Raw genomic sequence first — 26,996 nt, 5'->3', positions numbered from 1 at the left:
GGAAATGGTCTGGAGAAGAGAGGAGGGGATAGGGTCAAGCGGGCAGGTTGTTGGGCGGCCGGCCGTCACAAGACGCGAGATTTCATCTGGAGAGAGAGGGGAGAAAGAGGTCAAAGCACAGGGTAGGGCAGTGTGAGCAGAACCAGCGGTGTCGTTTGACTTAGCAAACGAGGATCGGATGTCGTCGACCTTCTTTTCAAAATGGTTGACGAAGTCATCAGCAGAGAGGGAGGAGGGGGGAGGAGGGGGAGGAGGATTCAGGAGGGAGGAGAAGGTGGCAAAGAGCTTCCTAGGGTTAGAGGCAGATGCTTGGAATTTAGAGTGGTAGAAATTGGCTTTAGCAGCAGAGACAGAAGAGGAGAATGTAGAGAGGAGGGAGTGAAAGGATGCCAGGTCCGCAGGGAGGCGAGTTTTCCTCCATTTCCGCTCGGCTGCCCGGAGCCCTGTTCTGTGAGCTCGCAATGACTCATCGAGCCACGGAGCAGGAGGGGAGGACCGAGCCGGCCTGGAGGATAGGGGACATAGAGAGTCAAAGGATGCAGAAAGGGAGGAGAGGAGGGTTGAGGAGGCAGAATCAGGAGATAGGTTGGAGAAGGTTTGAGCAGAGGGAAGAGATGATAGGATGGAAGAGGAGAGAGTAGCGGGGGAGAGAGAGCGAAGGTTGGGACGGCGCGATACCATCCGAGTAGGGGCAGTGTGGGAAGTGTTGGATGAGAGCGAGAGGGAAAAGGATACAAGGTAGTGGTCGGAGACTTGGAGGGGAGTTGCAATGAGATTAGTGGAAGAACAGCATCTAGTAAAGATGAGGTCAAGCGTATTGCCTGCCTTGTGAGTAGGGGTGGAAGGTGAGAGGGTGAGGTCAAAAGAGGAGAGGAGTGGAAAGAAGGAGGCAGAGAGGAATGAGTCAAAGGTAGACATGGGGAGGTTAAAGTCACCCAGAACTGTGAGAGGTGAGCCATCCTCAGGAAAGGAACTTATCAGGGCGTCAAGCTCATTGATGAACTCTCCAAGGGAACCTGGAGGGCGATAAATGATAAGGATGTTAAGCTTGAAAGGGCTGGTAACTGTGACAGCATGGAATTCAAAGGAGGCGATAGACAGATGGGTCAGGGGAGAAAGAGAGAATGTCCACTTGGGAGAGATGAGGATCCCAGTGCCACCACCCCGCTGACCAGAAGCTCTCGGGGTGTGCGAGAACACGTGGGCAGACGAGGAGAGAGCAGTAGGAGTAGCAGTGTTATCAGTGGTAATCCATGTTTCCGTCAGTGCCAAGAAGTCGAGGGACTGGAGGGAAGCATAGGCTGAGATGAACTCTGCCTTGTTGGCCGCAGATCGGCAGTTCCAGAGGCTGCCTGAGACCTGGAACTCCACGTGGGTTGTGCGCGCTGGGACCACCAGGTTAGAGTAGCAGCGGCCACGCGGTGTGAAGCGTTTGTATGGTCTGTGCAGAGAGGAGAGAACAGGGATAGACAGACACATAGTTGACAGGCTACAGAAGAGGCTACGCTAATGCAGAGGAGATTGGAATGACAAGTGGACTACACGTCTCGAATGTTCAGAAAGTTAAGCTTACGTTGCAAAAAATCTTATTGACTAAAATGATATAGTACTGCTGGCTGGTGAAATAGGCTAGCTAGCAGTGGCTGCGTTGTTGACTTTGTTTGAAAGTGTAGCTGGCTAGGTAACCTCTAACTGGCTAGGTAACCTCGACAATTACTCTAGACTACACAATTATCTTGGATACAAAGACGGCTATGTAGCCAGCTAAGATCAAACAAATCAAACTGTTGTACTGTAATGAAATGAAATGTTATACTACCTGTGGAGCAAAGCGGAATGCAACTACTCGCTCCAACCCGGAAGTGCGTATCGTAGAGGGAGAGGCAATAGAAGTGTTGTTTCTTGTATTATTGTCTTTTGTGTCTTTAGAGGACTGCTTCACCTTAATGTCCCTTTTCCCCCCTTTCCCTTTTCTTCTGTCCTTATTTTGTCCCACTTTGTCCCTTCTTTGTCCCTTCTCTTCTGCCAACTAGACACTCCTTGTTAGCTAGCTAGCTTCTTCCAGGAATGTCCCTAGCAACTGCCTAGCAACAGGTAAACAACTTAGCTAGCTAAGAAAACGATATAATTTTATGAAAAAATTGTTACTTTTTCAAAAGCCTTTCTTCTTTGTTTGCTGCTTGTTTGGTCTCCTATTCAGTTTGCAGTTTTCTTTTGATTTTTTTCGATGTACTTTACTCATTGCTATGTGTACGTCTTTTAGATAATGTTATGCCAAAGGTAGTCACTGCCAAAAGTTTGTGAAGGGGAATAGCCAACAAAAAGTTTTCAAAGTTGTGAGCTCATTCTAACTTTATTGTACAGGTAATATACTGTAATAACCATGATGGCACATCACCAACTCTATCTTTTTTCAGAAATTACACATAGTTAAAGGTAATTGTCCAGCAAAAAAATCCTGCAGCAACAGGACATTTTAATTATAATGTGGATTATAATTAATGGAGATTTTTTTTAGGGGTTGATAATTATTTTGTAAGGGAAAATTAAATCTGAAATGTTTAAATAGAAATTGCAAACTTCTGAAGCCTTTTTAAATCTCAAATACACCTCAAGTAAAACAATGTCAGGGTGATCAAATTAAGTTCCTACATCTGTATGCTTGCCAGGCAACCAGGGCGGTGCAGTAAAGCTCAGTTTAGCAGTTTGAACAGGGTATAAGTGAAACTGCAGTGTGGTTATCTTGCATGAATTGTAACAGGGGGTGTTGTCAAGTCCTTGAATGGAGACGGTACCATGTGGACATACAGTATGTACATGGTTGGAAAGGGTGCCCAGATCACCACAGGGAAGCAGTATGGGCTATGGTGGTTTTTCATGATTTCATTATGACATTATTGATGCAACTTTGTGAGACTGCACTGGGATCACATGGAAACATAAATTTATTGATGAAATGTGTTTTAATATGAAATGGTACATTTTGTAACGTAATAAATAACGGAGACCAGGCAGTGTACAGTTGTCTCAAGGTCCTGGTTGGCTCGCTCCGACTGGCAATTGGACTGGGGGTGTAACCCAGAGGACAGGCTAGCCGATGACCCAATGAGGGTGCAGAAGGCCTTCCAGAACCGGGATGAGAACTGAGGGCCCCGGTCGGAGACCATGTCCACGGGCGGTCCATGGATGCGGAAGACGTGCTGCACCATAAGCTGGGCCGTCTCCTTGGCCGAGGGTAGTTTGGGGAGAGGAATGAAGTAGGCGACCTTGGAAAATCGGTCGACCACCATCAGGATGGCAGTTTTGCCCTCAGACGGGGAGACCCATGATGAAATCCAGGGATATGTGGGACCAAGGACTGTGAGGAACAGGCAGAGGTTACAGAAGGCCAGCCGGAGCTTGCAGAGGAGTCTTGTTCTGAGCACACACGGTGCAAGCGGCGACGAATGCGGAGACGTCAGGAACCATGGTGGGCCACCAAAAGCGTAGTCGCAAAGACGCCAGGGTCCGCCGGGAGCCCGGGTGGCAGGCAAACCTGGAGGAATGGGCCCACTCCAGGTAGTTTCGGGGGAGGGTGGGGTGCAGAAAAAAATAAGTTGCCCCTGCTGAAGACGTCTATATCAGTCCGCTAATACAGGACAAGTAAAGGCACAGTCCACTGCTTTTGTGAAAAAACTAAATGTATCTCAGTGTTAACCAGCAGTTTCTATCTGATAAATCTTGTGTAATATAAAAATATCTGCTGGATATGTTTCCTATGTTTTCCAGCAAATGAAAATGATTTCTATGTGTTTAACATTCCTTTTCCTAGACGCTTATCCAGAGCAATTTATGGTAGAGAATGCATACATTTTCATACGTTTTTGTACTGGTCGCCCGTGGGAATCACACCCACAACCCTTGCATTCCAACTGAGCCACATTATCAAATCACATCATCACAAACTACTTGATGTCTCAATGTACACAATTACTGTATTGTGTATTATTTTTCTTCATGGTGATGGAAAGTCTACAGGGACAAACCTAGATGACCAGATTATGTACAATACAGTAATGTACATTTACATTAAGTGGTTTGTAAGGATGGTAAATTAATACTGCACAAACAGTGATTGTTTTCCATGTTATTTGATAAAGAAAAATATTTAATTTCATGCTGTCATGCCTCGAGGGCGCCAGGCTCCCCAGCATTACGCACTCCTGTCACAATCATTACGCACACCTGCCTTCCCCCGTCACTTGCATCAGCTATTATTGGATTCACCTGGACTCTATCACCTCTGTCATTACCTTTCCTATATATTTCTGGTTTCCCGCTCTCTTCCTTGCTTCAGCATTGATTGTCGTATGTCCTTGTTTATGGACGCTGTGCCCGTCTTGTTACCTGTTTGTTTCTGATTAAATGTTGAGTCCCCCTACCTGCTTCTCATCGCCGGCGTCGGTCCTTACAGATGTGCATGTTTTGTGACTTTGCACCTTCTGATGTAAATTTTTGAGGACAGGATTTTGTACCTTTCTGGATTCCATTAGAATCGTGTATTGCAGAGAAAGGGACAGGGCAACAACTCTTACAATTCCACCCACTGAATCCTGCAAGATGCTGTTCTTAATTATACAATTACCTATTTTGCTGAAGCAGAGATGCTGAAAAAGTGTTTTGCCTGTGCTACAGACATCTATATAAGTCCGCTAATACAATAAAGGCCCAGTGCAATACTTTTGTGAGATTTATTATAAATATATATTTTTCATTATATTATTTTTTTATTCTGATTTGTCAGAACTCTCAGCACCCCTACTTCACGTGACTATGGGATACAGGTCTATAGTTTTTGATGTCAGATGAGTTGGGTGTTGATTTCTTGAGGAGGGGAGCGACTTGGGCCATTTTGAAGTCGGAGAGGACGCAGCCAGCGGTCAGGGATGAGTTGACGAGGGAAGTGAGGAATGGGAGAAGGTCTCCAGAGATGCAGAGAGGGAGGGGAGAGTGTGGAGGAATAAAGAGGGATCAGAGGGTGGAAAATAGTTTTCTAGGGTTAGAGGCAGAAGCTTGAATTTTAGAATGAGAGAAAGTGGCTTTAGCAGCGGATACAGAGGGAAAGGTAGAGAGGAGGGAGTGAAAGAATGATAGTTCCTCCAGAAGTTTAGTTTTCCTCCATTTTCGCCCAGCTGCCCTGTTCATATAGTAATCTTCATTGTAGAGAGTGACTGCGTCCCCACGTTGAACCTCCCAAACTTGAGTTTGATACTGAACATCATTGTGTCACATCTGTAAAATTGAATGAAAATAACCATGTGAATTAAAGTTTAAAAAAATTATTCAAAAAACAATTGCCTACATTATAATGTTGTAATGCAATGCATTTACAATTAACACTAATCTGAAATGGGAAAATATGTAGCTTTTTTGTTTGTTTGTTGCCTTCAATTGTGTTTGAGGGAAACAGGTAACAAATAATTTAATGTCCACCGTTTTTATCCAGATACACCATCTTTCCTTTAACACTTAAAATTTGTATTATGAACTACAGTACATTCTAGAACCATATGACAAATGCCCGGTTTCCAATACACAGATTAGGCTATATCCAATCATGCAATACGGTCTAGGAAATAGGCCATTAAAAATAGGTTAAGGTTGGAATTTCACTTACACATCAAACTGTGAAGTACCACAATCACTCCAATTTTGACCATCTTGGAGAGTAGCTCTTACACGTCTGATTGGAGAAAAAATTATGTAACACTTCCTGTAAAATCTTCCCACGAGCAACCTGGTTGGTTACCTAAGCACACAGCGTTTATCATGATAAAGCAACTGTACTTGTCAATGCATCAATTATGTGGGTTACATGGCCTAAATGTTTACTGACGTACTTAACAATATGGCAATGGCCAATATACTACCAAGCTAGATGCACACTAACTTGGTAGATTCTTCTGCATTACATTTTCTGAGAAAGTCACAGAATAATGATGATTTTGATTGGTACATTTCTAGCTAGCTGATTAGATAGCTGATTAGGTTTAGATAACCTAAGCGAATGCTAGCTACCTAGTAAGCCAACTAGATAGAGGGTACACCCCCATTTATTTGTCACATGTGTAGTAAACCACAAGTGTAGACTAACATGAGGAGTAACAGTGAAATGCTTACTGGCGAGTGTTTTCTATCCAATAGTAATAATAATATGCATATTGTATGATCTAGAATAGAGTACGAGGCAGTTTAATTTGGGCACGATTTTTTCCAAAGTGAAAACAGCGCCCCCATATTGACAAGAAGTTAACTTCCTGACTGATGTCTTGAGATGTTGCTTCAATATATCCAAAAATGTTCCATCGTCATGATGCCATCTATTTTGTGAATTGCACCAGTCCCTCCTGCAGCAAAGCACCCCCACAACATGATGCTCCCACCCCCGTGCTTCACAGTTGGGACGGTATTCTTCGCTTGCAAGCCTCCCCCTTTTTCCTCCCAACATAACGATGTCAAACAGTTATATTTTTGTTTCATCAGACCAGAGGACATTTCTCCCAAAAGTACGTAATAATACAAAGAGCAAACCAACCGTTCTTTTGTATTTTTTTTTGAATGCAAGAGAAAGGCCATAATGTATTATTCCAGCCCAGGTGCAATTTAGATTTTGGCCACTAGACGGCATCAGTGTATGTGCAACGTTTTAGACTGATCCAATGAACCATTCCATTTCTGTTCAAAATGTTGTATCAAGACTGTGCCTAATTTGCCAAATGTGCCAAATTTGTTTATTAATAACTTTTCATGTTCAAAATTGTGCACTCTTTCCTCAAACAATAGCATGGTATTCTTTCACTGTAATGGCTACTGTAAATTGGACAGTGCAGTTAGATTAACAAGAATGTAAGCTTTCTGCCAATATCAGATATGTCTGTTTTCCTGGGATATTTTCTTGTTACTTACAACCTCATGCTAATTGCATTAGCCTATGTTAGCTCAACCATCCTGTAGAAGGGACACCGATCCCAATTTTTTTTTTAAAGAACAAATTCTTGTTTACACTGATGGCCTAGGAACAGTGGGTTAACTGCCTTTATCAGGTGCAGAAAAACAGATTTTTACCTTGTCAGCTGATGGATTCGATCTAGAAACCTTTCGGTTACTGGCCCAACACTCTAACCACTAGGCTACCTGCCGCCCCCTTTTCCTTAATTACTGTCAATACAATCCATCAGAAAGTAAAGGTAAGAATTCCAGGAACCTCAGAATTTATATTGCAGTTAAATAAAAATTCACCTCAACAAATCAATCATATTGTCTTGGCTACAAAGAATCTGAATATACATTTGCAGTTGGCATCATCTTATTCAGCTACAAAGTATTTTACTATTGCAATGCAAGTTTTCAGACTATATCATTTTTTGAATACTTAGCATTTTAACAGGGACAGATAAATGACAGTGGTCTGTTGTTCTTCTGTGAATCTGTTATCCCACAATCATACAAAGATGTTATTAGTTCATTATTATTATGTTCCCCCATATGTTTGTAGTTGGGATGGACTGTAATGCCCTGCTTCCAGTTGGTAATGGTCTGTGTGTAGCATTGATATTTGAATAATTGAATAACTGGTGCTATAATTTAATAACCAGTGCTATAATTTAATACCCTGAGGTATAATTGAATAACCAGTGCTATAATTTAATACCATGAGGTATAATTGAATAACCAGTGCTATAATTTAATACCCTGAGGTATAATTTAATAACATGTGCTATAAAAAAAATGGACTACATGAAACATTCCATTTTAAACAATTCATTCTTTTTGTTCTATTTAACCCAAACATCATATCGGGAGGTTATTGATTTTAAATTACATACAGAATATAGTTACTTCTATATTCATTCTGTTGTTGGAACAGGTTTCACCTCTCTGCAAATCTGTGATGGCCCTCTCATTGCAAACCACTTGGGTCAACAGGTACAAATACTAAACTACACAAGCACATAAGGGATTACTATCTTAATTACATTAATGGTTTAATTTAACTTTTTACTGAGACCAACAATTTGAGATGCCTGCTATGCCAATCTACTATTATGTAACAAACCCTGTGGAAATGATTCACTTATCGTAGGAATTGTTCTTTTTTTCTCCATGTTTCTTCTCAGGGATTCAGTGGTGACTGGCTACAATACACAAGCAATACACCTTTACCACCAAGACAACTGGAACCAGGAGAAAGAAATGAACAGGGGGGCATCACAGTCGGTCCACCATTGTAAGTTGCAACCTGACAGAAACAAGCAATACTTTTTCATAGTGTAAAGGTTTTCTTCCAGGGGTGAAGGAGAGGACCAAAGTGCAGCGCGGCTAGTGTTAAACATGTTTAATGAAGAACAAGTGAACACTACAAACAACTTACAAAAATAACAAACGTGCAAAACCGATACAGACCAATCTGGTGCAGAACACAAACACAGAGACAGGTAACAAACACCCACAAACTCCCAACACAAAACAAGCCTCCTATATATGAGTCTCAATCAGAGACAACGACTACCATCTGCCTCTGATTGAGAACCCACACTAGGCTGACATAGAAACAGACAAACTAGACACACAACATAGAATTCCCACCCAGCTCACGTCCTGACCAACTAACACATACAAAACAAGAGAAAACAGGTCAGGAACGTGACACATAGATATCAATTACAGTTTGTTTTCTACAGTTTAAAGGAATGTAATTCCCAGAGTTACTAACTGATCCTATATACAGTGTCTGGCTTGTGCTTTTTTGTTTCACTGATTATTTCAGAAATCAAGTGTGAATACATTTGCAGTATGTTAAATTAGTAGGCAATTTCAAAGAGTTGACCTTTGCTGAGAGTTTTGTAAATTACCATTATAAAAGCTACATTTTAAATAATGTGATGAGTTAGATAATGTTGAATGATGAATTGGTTTGCTATCTTATTCTATGTTTTATGGGTTACAGTACACACTGTGTTCTCCTGTACAGGTATCAGAGAGTACTGTACGCTGTAGAGTCATAGTCTCCTGGATGGACTGGGTCAGACTGGCTGCTGCTCGACAGTCTTACCTACATACATTTAAAATAGATTTGAAACATCAATATCAATTATTAAGTATTTTTGTAAAACTATGCATTCAAAGAAACTTCAAATATTAAATATTTTGAAATGAACTAATGTGAACTAAATAACCCTGTACATAACTGCAACCAACGCAGTTTCCCAGAACCAGATTAAGCCTAGTAATAAAAATCATTAGAAGATCTCTATTGAAAATGCTTTTAAATCCAGGACAAATCTTAATCTGGTTCCCTCAATGTTCAGGTTGGAAATGCACTTACACAATATACTGAGAAGTACGATAATAACCCTGCTTCTGGTCATCTTGTTGAGTAGCTATTACACTATGCCAATGTCATCTGACAATAACATGAAGTGTGTCATATGTAAATAAAAATCAAAGACTGACCTGATAGGCTGGTGATGGCACTCAGTGCTTCCTGTAACATTGTAATGGTCTTGTTTTGTACGTTCAACTTGTTAAACAATGCTGTTCTGTATCCATGCTATTTAAACCAACTGATCATCTTTTGATGTCCGGTTTCCCAGACAGATTCAGCCTAGTCTTGCATTTAAAAGTATTTTCATTGGAGAATAGTCCTTGAACACGATTCTTACTGTACAATCTTGCATAATCTGTATCTGGGAAACCTGCCTGTAGAGTTTAAATGAAGCCATAAATTGCCTAATTAGAGCTGTTATGTCATTATGCAGCATTCTTTGTATTGTTTGTTATCAATCTAAATATTGTTGATAAGAAGGAGTAGGCCTAATTCCATGTTAGTTCATCCAGTATGAGGAAAAAACACATGTGGCTTTTTAAGACAATGTGAATGATTTACTCAGCTACGACTTTGAGGTATCATACAATTTAATGGGATGATATGCAAAAAAGTATTTGGAGTTACTAAGTATTGTACTTTGATAGGAATTGATACATTTTGTTTAATTACAGACTTCTTCAATGAACAGAAATATGTGGCTGAGAACTAAGAATGTCTTAAACCTCGCTAATTCTAAAAAAGTTAAAAACAATGGCGGGGAAATGATAATGAAAGTGCACTGATTGTCACGGCCATTTAAAGGAGTGGACCAAGGCACAGAATTTTGAGCGTACATACTTGTTTATTTAACGATGTCGCCAACAAAACAATTAACAACCAACCGACACGTGACGCCAACGTAGTGCTCACAGGCAACTAAACATGGACAACTACCCACAATACCAACATGGAAAATGGCAACCTAAATAGGTTCCCCAATCAGAGACAACGATAAACAGCTGTCTCTGATTGGGAACCCATTCAGGCCACCATAAACCTACATACCCATAGACAATACAAAATCCCCATAGATAACCAAAAAACCCTAGACAGGCCACAAACTAAACAAACCACCCTTGTCACACCCTGACCAAACCAAATAATAAAGAAAGCAAATATAACTAAAGTCAGGGCGTGACACTGATAATGAGATCAACATAACAAAAACTGCAAAAATGTAAATGTAAGAATAATTTGTTAGAAACGTTCACAGAAGACAGAACCCAATATCAGGATTATCCACATATGAACACGTTTCCATGTTTTATTGTACACTGGTGCTATACATTGAACAGGAAAGTTCACAGATAAAAAGTACAGTAGAAGCAAAAATATTAGGAACCTCTACGGACTGACAATTCAACAAAACTGGTAATATGAAGCCGGGACATTATAAAGGTACAAAAACAACTTACTTTGTGTAGGCAAATGTAAATGCTGCTTTCATGTGCTAAAACACATCAGGCATTTACAGTATCTAGATAAATGGTTAGGAAACAAATACATATGCTATTAATATTTTCTTTTAAGGTTTCATTTAGTCTTAAAGTGAATTTCCAAGTTCCAGACATTTCAGTGTTCTTTTCCATTTTTGCTGTTCTGCTGTGTTACCTTTTCATGTGAAAGATAAAACACAACATTTATTGTAATAAATAAAAAATTTGAGAGATTAATGACTTAACTAGACCCACTACTCAGTACCGTAGTTGAAACAATTTCACTCCCAGTCTGAACACCTGACATCAGAGTACACACTCTCCTGTGGTGTCTCTCTCTTCTTTCTTCCTCTTCTAGTTTTCCTCTCAGAGAAACTCAATGCAGCATAGTTCAACGTATCCGCATCTTCATCCTGTGAATAATCATATGTTTTTGCCATACTGGTAACATAAAGCATATATGTGATGGCATAAACTCACTGCGTCATAACTGAGATTTGTTAGAACAATTACACCTACATCATCTCGTTGCTGTTGGCTTTTTTTGTACTCTGAATGGGATATTCAATACTTAATAATAAAAAGTACAAAAGTAACAGCCAAATCAATGGGCAGCAAAGTTATACAAACACATTTATTTACCTGGTTATTTAACTGTTCCACTGTTGAGCTGCCATGTCCTATATGCTGAGAGGCACCTACTTTTTCCATGAGAGAAAACAAGCAACAAGCATAACGATGACAGGGTACTCCCAGAGACGCAAGACATTTGGCTACAGATATCCGAAAATGTATTTGTGCCAATCTACAATTTGCAATTCTAAACAGCTCACCATAACAATGTTCACAAATTGGCCTTGTATTTCTGGTGCAGACAAGGATACCGATCACAATCAGACTTAAAGCCAACGTTGCTCCCAGAGCGATAATGACAGGCTCTGCTGCTTTTTCTAAACCAAAAAGAATTTGCATGTTCAATAAACTAGCTTATTACAATATTATAAGTAACTGAAGTGGTATGATGATCAACACAGTACACAGTATATTCCCTATACAGTATACCGGCAGTATTCGAGAAATCAGATTTTCTTTCCTCACTTTTTTACAATTTCATTTGAGAAAAAAACTTCCTTCATCTTTGCATATACACTACCGTTCAAAAGTTTGTGGTCATGTAATCGAACCCACAAACGCTGATGCTCCAGATACTCAACTAGTCTAAAGAAGGCCAGTTTTATTGCTTCTTTAATCAAGACAACAGTTTTCAGCTGTGCTAACATAATTGCAAAAGGGTTTTCTAATGATCAATTAGCCTTTTAAAATAATAAACTTGGATTAGCTAACACAACGTGCCGTTGGAACACAGGAGTGATGGTTGCTGATAATGGGCATCTGTATGCCTATGTAGATATTCTATAAAAAATCTTCCGTTTCCAGCTACAATAGTAATTTACAACATTAACAATGTCTCCACTGTATTTCTGATCAATTTGATGTTATTTTAATGGACAAAAAATGTGCTTTTCTTTTAAAAACAAGGACATTTCCATGTGACCCCAAACTTTTGAACGGTAGTGTATATGGCATAGATTTTTTTTTTTTTATCCCTTTAAACTACACTGAGTGTACCAAACATTAGGAACACCTTCCTAATATTGAGTTGCACTCCCCTTTTGCCATCAGAACAGCCTCAATTTGTCGGGCATGGACTCTACAAGGTGTCGAAAGCTTTCCACAGGGATGCTGGCCCATGATCAATCAATCAATCAAATGTATTTATAAAGCCCTTTTTACATCAGCCGATGTCACAAAGTGCTGTACCGAAACCCAGCCTAAAACCCCAAACAGCAAGCAATGCAGATGTAGAAGCATGATGACTCCAATGCTTGTGTCAAGTTGGCTGGATGTCCTTTGGGTGGTGGACCATTCTTGATACACAAGGGAAACTGTTGAGCATGATAATCCCAGCAGCATTGCAGTTCTTGACACAAAATGGTGCGCATGGCACCTATTACCATACCCCCTTCAAAGGCACATAAATCTTTTGTCTTGCGCATTCACTTTCTGAATGGCACACGTGAACAATCAATGTCTCAATTGTCTCAAGGCTTAAAAATCATTATTTAATCTGTCTCCTCCCCTTCTTCTACACTGATTGGAAGTGGATTTAACAAGTGACATCAATCAATAGCCTATGTCATGGAAAGAGCAGGTGTTCTTAATGTTTTGTATACTCAGTATAAAGTGTTGCACAGTAGACAAGTTATTACACATCCACTGTATATCACCTTCATTATTTGTAAATAATATTCATCACCTACCAATGTGTAATTTTGTTCCATTGCCAAACAGGATCTCCCCACATTTGGCCACAGCACAGTAGTAAGTCCCAGCATCAGAGAGACTGAGGTTGTTCTTGGAGAGGCTGTAGACACAGCTCTGTGTAGGAGAGGGAGTCTCAGGGCTCTTCTCACACTCATCACTCCTGTTCCCAGGGGTGTAAATGACTCCTGGATGGGATTCTTCTGATCCAGCTCTGAACCAGTACACACTGTGTTCTCCTGTACAGGTCTCAGAGAGTACTGTACACTGCAGAGTCACAGAGTCTCCTGGATGGACTAGGTCAGACTCTGGCTGCCGCTCCAGAGTTATCTTGGTAAACCTCTTTCCACTGTCACCTACATTGTGCATTTTGTTGGATGAAGGACATTCTCAAGTTTAAATGAAGCATGATCTGTAGCATTAATAGCACATCTTTGAGACAGTGTGCATTTAGAACAATGTACCAAGATTAACTTTATAATATCCACTGAGGACTATACTGTACACTGATAATAATATACTGATGAACAATAAAATTAACAATTCAAACTAAATTACCATTTGTAGCCAAAAAGGTTCCATTTCTATAATCCATTTGATACTTTGTTCCCAATGCACAGTAGTAGGTTGCCTCATCTGATGTGCTGATATTGCTGATAATGAGATGAGATTCGTCTTCGGCTTTGTCCACTTTAAAACGTAGGTTATTAAACTTTCCAGAAAGAACAGGTTTGGAAGAATCAGTAATAGCTGCCACAACGTGGGGCATTTGACCAATAGTTTGCTTGTACCAGTAGAGGACTTGAAAATTTTTGTTATCAGCGAATGGGCATGATAGAGATATGGAGTCTCCGAGCTGAACAGTGGTCAGCGGAACTGGCTGATTAACTTCTTCATTTTGAATCAGGTCTGCAATAGATTTGAAAGAAGTTTTGCAGATATATTAACTTAGCCAATTCAGACATCAATTTGTAGAATAATTACCAAAGTGGTCAGAGCTATCTGGAAATGGGCTTGGACAAAGCCTAATCAATGTTCTTAAAACCATGGAAAACATACTGATATGGTGATATTTTCTCTCATAGCTGTCAAAACTACATTGACGTAACTACAGTATTCCATCCTCTTTCTGCACTACTGCACTACTTTCCAATAGTCGAAGATGTAGGTTACACATTCAGTTAAAAAAAAATATGCAGTTCAGTAAGACAATTGGTTATGCATGCACTTACAAAGTTGAATGAGAAGTACCAAAATAAAGCTGGTTCTGATCATCTTGCTAAGTTGCTATTGTTGTGACGACAATTATCCTTCTTTCGCCTAAACATGAAACATGTAATGACTGATGTGACAAAAGGAGAAGAACTATTCATTTTGCTTGGTGCCATGTAAGAATGACCTGATTGGTTGTTCAACATTTCCTGTAGATGGTTTTCCACCAACAAGGGTCTGGACATGGTATTACTTTAAAATACACCTTTAACTATAGTGTGATTTGTTGGCCTTATGTATTGATCATTGATGCCATTGCCGTATGTTGATTTTGAACCAGTCCATTGATTTTGAATCTGTCACAGCCCACTGCGCACAGACGTCAGTTCAACGTCTAGTTTTGATTTTAATTTGGTTGAGTTGTCAACTAACATGGGAAAATCAACCAAAAATGTCTCCGTCTTATTGGATTAAGGTTATTCAAAGTTGGGTGAATAAAAGCTAGGGGGACCTCAGCCCCGCAAAAATAGTAGAATAAACCAGCTGCAATTTTGAAATTTGGTTGTAGATCATTCAGCAGTTTTTCTCTTGTTATGTCAGTCGCTGACAGTCACTCAATTAGCATGTCAGCTAAAAATATTTTGATTGGTAGTTAGTCTAGCCATCTATCTAAACTTGTAGTAATCATGGCCGAATACCGATCGAGCAAGCAGGGCACGTGCCGAGGGCCCTGACCTCCGGGGTGGGCCCCATTGTTTATGTTAGTCATTCTCACTCAGATATCATATTAACATGGGAAAAGTAATGGCGAAACGTGTAAAATTACAGTAAATTAGCTTTAAAGATGCACAAATCCCTCTCCACCCCATGGCAAAATGGATAGAATTAAGAAAATAGCAACATGAGTAGAATTTCATGAAAAGTATTATAAAATAGGGGGGTGGGGGGCAACCAAATCTTGAACAGGGCCCCAAAAAGGGTTGGAGCCGGCCCTGAGAACACTACAGAGATCGTCCTTGAAGCTGAGAGCCATTGATGGAAGAACCTTTTTCTGATCTCTTAGAACTTAATTTGTTTAAACTTGGTGCAGATTTTAGATCCCCTGACAAAGGAGCCCCTCATACAGAATGTACCAAGTGGGGTGTTTCACTGCGGCGTCACAAAGCATTGCAAATAGCACATGATTTGCTTTGACAAAGAGCCCTCGTCACTCTTTTTGGAGAAATGCCTACCACACATCTCAGCTGGTTTTGCTGGATTGCATAAATTCAGAGTTCAGGTCAAAAATGATGTAAAATGTAGGCCTAAGCCAATGAAGACATTGACTTCCGGAGCCGACAGAGATGGCCGACTCGCTTTGCGTTCTTAGGAAACTATGCAGTATTTTGTTTTTTTATGTATTATTTCTGACATTGTTACCCCAGGAAATCTTAAGTTTTATTACATACAGCCGGGAGGAACTATTGGATATAAGAGCAACGTCAACTTACCAACAGTACGACCAGGAATACGACTTTCCAGAAGCGGATCCTCTGTTTGGTCCACCACCCAGGACAATGGATCGGATCCCAGCCGGCGACCCAAAACAACGGCGCCGCAGAAGGGGCAGATGGAGCACTCTTCTGGTCAGGCGCATCGCGCACCGCTCCCGAGTATACTACTCGCCAATGTCCAGTCTCTTGACAACAAGGTAGACGAAATCCGAGCAAGGGTTGCCTTCCAGAGAGACATCAGAGATTGTAACGTTCTTTGTTTCATGGAAACATGGCTCACTCGGGAAACGTTATCAGAGTTGGTACAGCCACCTGGTTTCTTCACGGATTGCGCCGACAGAAACAAACATCTCTCTGTTAAGAAGAAGGGCGGGGGTGTATGCCTTAGGATTAACGAGACGTGGTGTGATCATAACAACATACAGTCCTTTTGTTCACCTGACCTAGAATTCCTTACAATCATATGCCGACCGCATTATCTACCAAGAGAATTCTCTTCGATTATAATCACAGTCGTGTATATCCCCCCCCCCCCCAAGAAGACACATCGACGGTCCTGAAATAACTTCAGTGGACTCTATGTAAACTGGAAACCACATATCCTGAGGCTGCATTAATTGTAGCTGGGGATTTTAACAAGGCTCATCTGAAAACAAGGCTCCCTAAATGTTATCAGCATATCAAATGCGCGACCTGGGCTGGGAAAATCCTGGACCATTGTTACTCTAACTTCCACGATGCATACAAAGCCCTCCCCCGCCCTCCTTTCGGAAAATCTGACCACAACTCCATTTTGTTGCTCCCAACCTACAGACAGAAACTAAAACAGAAAACGCCCGTGCTCAGGTTTGTTCAACGCTGGTCCGACCAATCTGATTCCACGCTTCAAGATTGCTTCGATCACGTGGACTGGGATATGTTCCACGACTTTATTAGCAAGTGCTTCCGTGATGTTGTACCCACAGCGACTATTAAAACCTTCCCCAACCAGAAACCGTGGATTGATGGCAGCATTCGCACAAAACTGAAAGCGTGAACCACTGCTTTTAATCAAGGAAAGGCGACCTGAAACATGACCGAATACAAACAGTGTAGCTATTCCCTCCACAAGGCAATCAAGCAAGCTAAGCGTCAGTATAGAAACAAAGTAGAGTCACAATTCAACGGATCAGACACGAGAGGTATGTGGCAGGGTCTACAGTCAATCATGGACTACAAAAAGAAAACCAGCCCCATCGCGGACCACGATGTCTCGCTCCCAGACAAACTAAACAACTTCTTTGCTCGCTTTGAGGATGATACAGTGCCACAGACATGTGCTGCTACCAACATTTAAACGTGTTAACCCTCGCAAGGCTGCCGGCCCAGACGGCATCCCTAGCCGCGTCCTCAGAGCATGCGCAGATCAGCTGGCTGGTGTGTTTACGGACATATTCAATCAATCCTTATCCCAGTCTGCTGTTCCCACATGCTTCAAGAGGGCCACCATTGTTCCTGTTCCCGAGAAAGCTAAGGAAACTGAGCTAAATTACTATTGCCCCTTAGCACTCACTTCCGTCATCATGAAGTGCTTTGAGAGACTAGTCAAGGATCATATCACCTCCACCCTACCTGACACCCTAGACCCACTCCAATAGTGGTCCACAGACGACGCAATCGCAATCACACTGCACACTGCCCTAACCCATCTGGACAAGAGGAATACCTATGTAAGAATGCTGTTCATTGACTACAGGTCAGCATTTAACACCATAGTACCCTCCAAACTCGTCTTTTAGCTCGAGACCCTGGGTCTCGACCCCGCCCTGTGCAACTGGGTACTGGACTTCCTGACGGGCCGCCCCCAGGTGGTAAGGGTAGGAAACAACATCTCCACCCTGCTGATCCTCAACACTGGGGCCCCAAAAGGGTGCGTTCTCAGCCCTCTCCTGTACTCCCTGTTCAACAATGACTGCATGGCCATGCACGCCTCCAACTCAATCATCGAGTTTGCAGACGACACTACAGACACTACAGGCTTGATTACCAACAATGACGAGATGGCCTAGAGGGAGGAGGTGAGGGCCCTCCGAGTGTGGTGTCAGGAAAATAACTTCACACTCACTCAATGTCAACAAAACAATGGAGATGATCGTGGACTTCAGGAAACAGCAGAGGGAGCAACCCTTATCCACATCAACGGGACAGTAGTGGAGCAGGTGGAAAGTTGTAAGTTCCTCGGCGTACACATCACGGACAAACTGAAATGGTCCACCCACACAGACAGCATGGTGAAGAAGGCGCAACAGCGTCTCTTCAACCTCAGGAGGCTGAAGAAATTTGGCATGTCACCAAAAACACTCACAAACTTTTACAGATGCACAATTGAGAGCATCCTGTCGGGCTGTATCACCGCCTGGTACGGCAACTGCTCCGCCCACAACTGTAAGGCTCTCCAGAGGGTAGTGAGGTCTGCACAACACATCACTGGGGCAAACTACCTGCCCTCCAGGACACCCACACCACCCGATGTCACTGGAAGGCCAAAAAGATCAAGGACAACAACCACCCGAGCCACTGCCTGTTCAACCCGCTATCATCCAGAAGGTGAGGTCAGTACAGGTGCATCAAAGCTGGGACCAAGAGACTGAAAACAGCTTCTATCTCAAGCCATCAGACTGTTAAACAGTCTGTTAAACAGCCATCACTAACATTGAGTGGCTGCTGTCAACATAGTGACTCAACTCTAGCCACTTTAATAATAAAAAATTGGATGTATTAAATGTATAACTAGTCACTTTAAACAATGCCGCTTTAAATAATGTTTACATACGCTACATTACTCATCTCATATGTATATACTGTACTCTATTCCATCTACTGCATCTTGCCTATGCCGTTCGGCCATCGCTCATCCATATATTTGTATGTACATATTCTTATTCATTCCTTTACACTTGTGTGTATAAGGTACTTGTTGTGATATTGTTAGATTACTTGTTAGATATCACTGCATTGTCGGGAACTAGAAGCACAAGCATTTCGCTACACTCGCATTAACATCTACTAACCATGTGTATGTGACAAATACATTTCATTTTATTTTATTTGATCATTTTTGTCAGCTACCTATACTGCACTCAGTATTGAAATGTGTGTGACTAGGCTGGAAAGATGAGCCATTAAAATGTTCTACCTTGCACAACACCAGAGAGGAAGAGGCCAAGCGAGAGGGTGCACTCACGTCAAAATCTGACCACAACTCACATTGTTAGTGTATACATTATATATACAGTATCCCTGAAAACACACACACACACACAAACAGTTTGAGGTTGTTTTGTCGGGTTGGTCACATCAATGCTCACACACTGTGAGTATCAGGGAGACAGACATGCAGCCTGACAATAATAATAATAATAATAATAGATTGAATTTATATAGCGCTTTTCATTACATAAAGAATCTCAAAGACGCTTTGAAAACAAAACAAGTCCAGATAACATCCAACTTAAAGTCACACTCCAGTCTCCTTTTCACCTCATTTACCACCTGATTTACTTAACAAAATGCACATCTCAATAGGTAGTCCAGGTGTCCTCATGACATGGAACAAGTGGGGGGGTGAGCCTTTCCTCTTTTGTTCTCTATTGCTCCTCTACTGTTCCTCAAGCAAGGGAGTAGGCTGATGACATCAGAGGGCACCATTGAACCAACTTCTTGAATGGCCTACTCCAGTTTGCATTTGTGTCTAAAAAACAATATTTTGCTCAAAATATTGTTTTTTTACCCTTAAGTGTGTGTTCATTACTGTATTTATAAATGGGATATTGTAAAAAAAGAAAAGAAAAGGAAACCAATTATTGGATATTGTAAGAAATAAGAAACGTTAACAAATAGTTGGACGGCGTCTTTAAGGGACTCAGACTCCTGTCTTTACTCCACCATCCAAGCACACACTCCTCCTTCTCATAGTCCATGGCTCGTCCAGGGCCGCATCAAGAAAATCAAAGGTCCCGTGGCTTTGTTTTTTATAAACCCTTTATAATAAAGCCATAATAACATTTCCAATGTGATATAGGCTACAGTTGAGCAGAGACGTTTTTGCGATATCCATACAGGGAGAACAATTGTTAACAGGTTCCGCGAAAACAATTGTCTTTAAAAACTAATTTCATGCAATTCTAAATAATTTACATGATAGAAGACATTAGCTGAATCGTTTTAATGGCACACTAATGACCGAAATGAGTGGCTACTCTGACACTGACACACTGAGCTCAATCTGGTCTTGAATTCAAACAAACAATAGCCCAGGCCAATGAAGTGACACTCAAATTGTATATATATATGTAATAGCCTACAGTAGGTTACTAAATACCATTGACAGGGGCACACTGACTCACGGGCTCACCTAATGAGGAGGATGAAGCCATAGGCTACTACTCAAGGTGATGGCCGATGCGCGCGTCGTGGGAATAGCCTATCTAAAGATGAGCTACTTTGGAAAACAGTGCTGTTGTTCGCTACAAATTGGGAGTTGTTGAGATTTTTTTCCTTCTATTCTAAAGACAGATTAGTGTTTTCTTTTCAGCAATAGAAATTTGCTTTCCAAACTGTATATTTTTCCCGCAATTGTATATTGAAATTTGCAAAAAGCAAACAGACAACCACATTCAACCATAGAAATATAATCCATAGAAGGCAGTTCCGAATTCAAGTCAGGACTGGCAGCCAGTGCTAGTGTACCCATCAGTTTCATAGTGAAATTGCCAGGGCAAGAGGTTCCAAAACCCTTCTATGGATTAGATCTGCATGGAGGAATGGGCCAAAATACCAGCAACAGTGTGTGAAAACCTTGTGAAGACTTACAGAAAACGTTTGACCTCTGTCATTGCCAACAAAGGGTATATAACAAAGTATTGAGATAAACTTTTGTTATTGACCAAATACTTATTTTCTACCATAATTTGCAAATAAATTCATAAAAAATCCTACAATGTGATTTTCTGGATTTGTTTTTCTCATTTTGTCTGTCATAGTTGAAGTGTACCTATGATGAAAATTACAGGCCTCTCTCATCTTTTTAAGTGGGAGAACTTGCACAATTGGTGGCTGACTAAATACTTTTTTGCCCCACTGTATCTTTTTTAAAGGCATGGAACTATATTTAACTATCAATTATGTGATAGTCCTTTCAAATACACTACATGACCGAAACTATGTGAACACCTGCTAGGCGATGTTAATATGGAGTTGATCACCCTTTGCTGCTATAACAGCCTCCACTCTTCTGGGAAGGAGTTACACTAGATGTCGGAACATTGCTGCTCGCACTTGCTTCCATTCAGACACAAGAGCATTGGTGAGGTCGGGCACTGATGTTGGGGGATTAGGCATGGCACGCAGTTGGCATTGCAATTCATCCCAAAGGTGTTCGATGAGCATGAGGTCACGGCTTCTTGCAGGCCAGTCAAGTTCTTCAACACTGATCTCGACAAACCGTTTTTGTATGGACCTCACTTTGTGCACGGGGCATTGTCATGCTAAAACAGCAAAAGGCCTTCCCCAAACTGTTGCCACAAAGTTGGAAAAACAGATTTGCCCAGACTGTCATTGTATGCTGTAACATTAATATTTCCCTTCACTGGAACTAAGGGGCCTAGCCATAACCAGGAAAACAGCCCCAGACCATTATTCCTCCTCTACCAAGCTGTTTCACTTTGCACTATGCATTGGGGGCAGTTAGCGTTCTCCTGGCATCCGCCAAACCCAGAATCGTTCGTCGGACTGCCAGATGGTGAAGCGTGATTCATCACTCCAGAGAACGTGTTTCCACAGCTCCAGAATCCAATGGCGGCGAGCTTTACACCACTCCAGCCTACGCTTGGCATTGCACATGGTGATCTTAGGCTTGTGTGCGGCTGCTCGGCCATTGTGCTGATGTTGCTTCCAGAGACAGTTTGGAACTCGGTAGTGAGTGTTGCAACCGTGACAGACAATTTTTACCTGCTACGCACTTCAGCACTCAACAGTCACGTTCTGTAGGCTTGTGCGGCCTACCACTTCACAGCTGAGCAGTTGTTGCTCTTAGATGTTTCTACTTCACAATAACAGCACTGACAGTTGACCGGGGCAGCTCTAACAGGGCAGAAATTTGACAAACTGACTTGTTGGAAAGGTGGCATCCTAAGACGGTGCTATGCAGGCTCTTTAGTAAGGCCATTCTACTGCCAATGTTTGTCTATGGAGATTGCATGGCTGTGTGCTCAATTTTTTACACCTGTCAACAACGTGTGTGGCTGAAATAGCCAAATTCACTCATTTGAATGGGGGTATTACTTCTAACACAGAAATAGGTTACCATCCAACAGACATTCCCATCATGATGGATAAATTCACGACTCCACTTGTTTAATCTTGCCCTTACTACACATTTGCACTGACTGATCAACATTGCAAGATTATTTTCAGTGTTCCCAAAATTCCTCAAGAACCCATCCACATGTAACATGTATCCAGGGTTGTGCAGGGGAGTCCACAGCAAAATAAGTACTTTGATAAATGTATCTGTACACACAGGACATGTAATTGACTTAGTGTAGTTTAGCTGTTTTTATGTAAAACCATCCTCCCATCACCTTAGAATAGAACGAGTAATGTCCATGAAATATATCTGTAGTAGTCAGGAAAATACATTTTGTAAGAAAAAACACTAGAACTTTATTAGAAGCGGCAATGTATTTTTAGATACATTTAGCATATGAAAATGTTGTGTATTATATAGCAATAACGACCGAGGCGGCCAGAGTACCTTAGTGCTATTATAAATTTGTTACCAACATAAATACAACATGAAACAAGTTTTTTGTGTCATACCTGTGGTATATTGTCTGATATACACATGACTGAAATGCTGTTTCAGCCAATCAACTACACAGTTTATAATGTTGTATAATCACCTTTCGGTTTAAAAAACATGGAAATTAAACACAAAGACTGAGTCTGAAAATAGAAGGAAATTCACATGAGAAATAACATAGAGACAGGTTGCTTAAGATTCAAACCTTCTCAAACAGCCTAAGACAGAGATGTTCCACCATTTATGTGATTTATACTGTATATTAAGAATTGGGAGGAAAGGCAACACTTTATATTAAGAACTGGGAGCGAAGGCAACACTGCTGAACTGGGAAGGAAGGCAACACTGCTGAACTGGGAAGGAAGGCAACACTGCTGAACTGGGAAGGAAGGCAACACTGCTGAACTGGGAAGGAAGGCAACGCTGCTGAACTGGGAAGGAAGGCAACACTGCTGAACTGGGAAGGAAGGCAACACTGCTGAACTGGGAAGGAAGGCAACACTGCTGAACTGGGAAGGAAGGCAACACTGCTGAACTGGGAAGGAAGGCAACACTGCTGAACTGGGAAGGAAGGCAACACTGCTGAACTGGGAAGGAAGGCAACACTGCTGAACTGGGAAGGAAGGCAACACTGCTGAACTGGGAAGGAAGGCAACACTGCTGAACTGGGAAGGAAGGCAACACTGCTGAACTGGGAAGGAAGGCAACACTGCTGAACTGGGAAGGAAGGCAACACTGCTGAACTGGGAAGGAAGGCAACACTGCTGAACTGGGAAGGAAGGCAACACTGCTGAACTGGGAAGGAAGGCAACACTGCTGAACTGGGAAGGAAGGCAACACTGCTGAACTGGGAAGGAAGGCAACACTGCTGAACTGGGAAGGAAGGCAACACTGCTGAACTGGGAAGGAAGGCAACACTGCTGAACTGGGAAGGAAGGCAACACTGCTGAACTGGGAAGGAAGACAACGCTGCTGAACTGGGGAGGAAGGCAACACTGCTGAACTGGGAAGGAAGGCAACACTGCTGAACTGGGAAGGAAGGCAACACTGCTGAACTGGGAAGGAAGGCAACACTGCTGAACTGGGAAGGAAGGCAACACTGCTGAACTGGGAAGGAAGGCAACACTGCTGAACTGGGGAGGAAGGCAACACTGCTGAACTGGGAAGGAAGACAACGCTGCTGAACTGGGGAGGAAGGCAACACTGCTGAACTGGGAAGGAAGGCAACACTGCTGAACTGGGAAGGAAGGCAACACTGCTGAACTGGGAAGGAAGGCAACACTGCTGAACTGGGAAGGATGGCAACACTGCTGAACTGGGAAGGAAGGCAACACTGCTGAACTGGGAAGGAAGGCATCACTGCTGAACTGGGAAGGAAGGCAACACTGCTGAACTGGGAAGGAAGGCAACACTGCTGAACTGGGAAGGAAGGCAACGCTGCTGAACTGGGAAGGAAGGCAACACTGCTGAACTGGGAAGGAAGGCAACACTGCTGAACTGGGAAGGAAGGCAACACTGCTGAACTGGGAAGGAAGGCAACACTGCTGAACTGGGAAGGAAGGCAACACTGCTGAACTGGGAAGGAAGGCAACACTGCTGAACTGGGAAGGAAGGCAACACTGTATATTAAGAACTTGGGGAGAAGTCAACACTAACACTGACTGCTAATATTCTCAATCTTTAACACTACTGCCATCTCTTGGTAAGAGGAGGCATGACATTTGGAAGAGGAAATTGTTAATTGATAATATTCAGACCGTGACAGAAAGAGTGTAAATAGAGTTTGATGATGATATCAACACTATATGATAATGAGTACATTACCAATTTGTTTGAGAAAACAACATTCAAATCTATTTCAGCATAATCCTAATGAACAACACTTTTACCACTAGTTATTACCTATTGTAACAAGCAACAGCAATGAGCTTCAGAAAAGAACTATGTCACACATAAATCACACTATTCTGACAGAAACATAATTTTAGAAACAATGGCAACAAAATGTAAGATCTATTTGCTGGAAGTTTAGCATTGAATTAGTCAGTTTCAGTCTCAACCAAAGCTGTTCACATCAGAGTAGACACTCTCTCCACCCATCGCGTCACTCTTGGCCTTGGCTGGAGTTATGTTTTGAGGGAAAGACAGGTCAGAGTACTGCAGCATGTCCTCACCGTTTCCCTGAGAAGAAAAATAACACAGACAAACAATTAGAACATCTATATTAAATCTAAGATTTATCTGAATTATACTTTATTCTACACTTTATTGATTATTGAATATATCTGATTAATGATCTATACTTATGCCTTGGTCTTAGCTACTGCCAAAACGTAATAATGTCTCTTGAATAGTTGTGATGATTGCATGGCCAGTAGTTAATTACAATTAAGATAAAATAATTTCATACCTGATCGCTTTGCTGATCGGAACTGGAAACTTCACCACCGGATTGGTTGTGAGTGGGATGGTGGTGAAGTGGGATGGTTCCTGCTTCAGGAAGAATACATCAACTTACTAGCTTTCATCAGTTAATTACCATTTCTGATCAAACAAGCAAGTATTTATCTCAATTAAGGCAGGGTGAACAAAACATACAGAAAATAACTACATAAGTATGCAGTGTAATAATATGCCAAATTACAGGAAACACATTAATATAATGTGATTTAATTCATTTTACCCATGGGGATGTCCAAATACTTACAGCCATGAATCTGATTATTTAATACCAAACTAAAAATGAAAACATATATACAAATCAACCAAATGCTTCTTAGAAAAAAACATTATAATCACAATTGACTTACCATTACAAGAGTCACAGATCTTCTTATTCTTCCTTGTGTACATGAGGTAGATTATCAGAACGATACACATAAACAGTGCTTCCCCGAGGATGAATGTTACTGGAATCAGCACATTCCTTCTGGGGTTTTCTGTTCACATGGAAGACAAGAAAGCAGTCAGAAGTTAATCCCATCATCATATGGAACGCATATTCAGAAATACTGAAAATCTAGTGTTCTTCACAATAATTTCATTATGTACTGTATATCAAGTTAGTAAATGACTGTTCAACAGGGCCAAACACGTTAGCTGATATTAAATAAGTATCAGTTACCCTTCATCACCTACCTTTATCATATTTTGTTCCATTACAGTCTCCTGTTGTGACTGTGTCAGGCCCTGATGTGGACTCTGAGCCTACCAAATACATTTGTTTTTAATTTATTCCAAATGTAAAAGTATTTCAATCCAATATCTTCCTATCAACAATGTTTTTTGTGAATTGGGAAAAAAGCAACAAAGATACTTTTCAAAGGGACAAAAGTAAAACAGCATTAGTTTCAATTACTGTTATTATAGACAGGACTCAATAGTATTACTATGTGCTTAAGAAAACTTAAAGAACACAAGTTGAAGTCATATAATCAAATGAGTTAACTAGTGGTTCTTAACTAGCGAAAAGATCATTCATAATTACTGTTGACAATAACAAGGGATGCATTTCCAAATTTCACTTTTTCTGTGTACATGGTTGCTCAATAGTATATAGCTGAATAAATTAGCTTTTCCTCTGAAATAAGCACATTCAATTATTTTAACTCATGTATTACATTGATATGCTGCGGAGTTGTAAACCTTTCCTTGTATGTCACATCACTTGAACTTGTATTGTACATTGCAATGACTTCAGTGTACTTTCTAATAACATGCTTAAACCAGAAGTTGGATAGCAACTTTTCAGTTAGTTGGACACATTCAAGGGTCAAACGCTCCCCAAGCTTAACGGTCACTGTATGGAGATGGTCAGTGACAGAATCTGTTGGAGAAACATAAAATACTACACTTGTTGAACTTAACTGAAAATGTGTTAATTATTTATGAACACACCAATAATGAAAATTAGAAATGATAATGAAGCATTGGGTCATACTTACAGACTGTGTTGACTAAGAGGAGAAATACACAGGGTCCGATCATCTTTGCAGCTTCAGACTACTAAAGAAACCAATACACGGGGCTGGATCACTTCTGCAGCTAGTAAAGAAACCCCCATTTGAATTGTTTTGCTGTACTAAGGAGAGGTTGGCTAAACTTATTAGCCATTTTGATTGGTTGTCTCAGGTTAGATGGTCTGTGAAAGGCCAACGTCATCCACAAGACATATTGCTATATTGGGCTCAGAAATGTTATGCAAGTTGGTTGATATGAAGCACCTTTTTGTCATATGTGTGGACCTTTTATAGGCCCAGTTTATGGCTAGTGAAGAGAACAATCCA

General features: G+C 41.2%; 1 protein-coding gene, 1 long non-coding RNA gene and 1 gene segment (V, D, J or C); all 3 read right to left on the bottom strand.

Moving 5' to 3' along the window:
* Positions 1-10,201: 10,201 nt before the first annotated feature.
* Positions 10,202-11,779, bottom strand: LOC129847180 (uncharacterized). The gene is made up of 3 exons (XR_008758396.1): positions 11,676-11,779; positions 11,485-11,540; positions 10,202-11,255 (listed from the first exon to the last, which is right to left on the bottom strand). It is a non-coding gene; the product is annotated as an uncharacterized LOC129847180 (long non-coding RNA).
* A 1,376-nt stretch (positions 11,780-13,155) lies between these two features.
* LOC129847176 (Ig kappa chain V region K29-213-like) lies at positions 13,156-13,533 on the bottom strand. The segment is given in 1 exon segment: positions 13,156-13,533. A coding segment is annotated over 1 exon segment (378 nt).
* A 9,054-nt stretch (positions 13,534-22,587) lies between these two features.
* LOC129847179 (keratin-associated protein 10-1-like) lies at positions 22,588-25,201 on the bottom strand. Its single transcript, XM_055914988.1, has 2 exons — positions 25,121-25,201; positions 22,588-24,891 (listed from the first exon to the last, which is right to left on the bottom strand). The coding sequence occupies exon 2, from the start codon at positions 24,065-24,067 to the stop codon at positions 23,000-23,002; it is 1,068 nt and encodes a 355-aa protein (XP_055770963.1). The 5' UTR covers positions 24,068-24,891; positions 25,121-25,201; the 3' UTR covers positions 22,588-22,999.
* Positions 25,202-26,996: the final 1,795 nt, after the last annotated feature.

The sequence above is a fragment of the Salvelinus fontinalis genome, unplaced genomic scaffold (assembly GCF_029448725.1).
Source record: "Salvelinus fontinalis isolate EN_2023a unplaced genomic scaffold, ASM2944872v1 scaffold_0750, whole genome shotgun sequence".
Lineage (NCBI taxonomy): Eukaryota > Metazoa > Chordata > Actinopteri > Salmoniformes > Salmonidae > Salvelinus > Salvelinus fontinalis.
The sequence above is the reverse complement of the archived record's forward strand: the minus strand, read 5'-3'. Positions and strand labels throughout refer to the sequence as shown.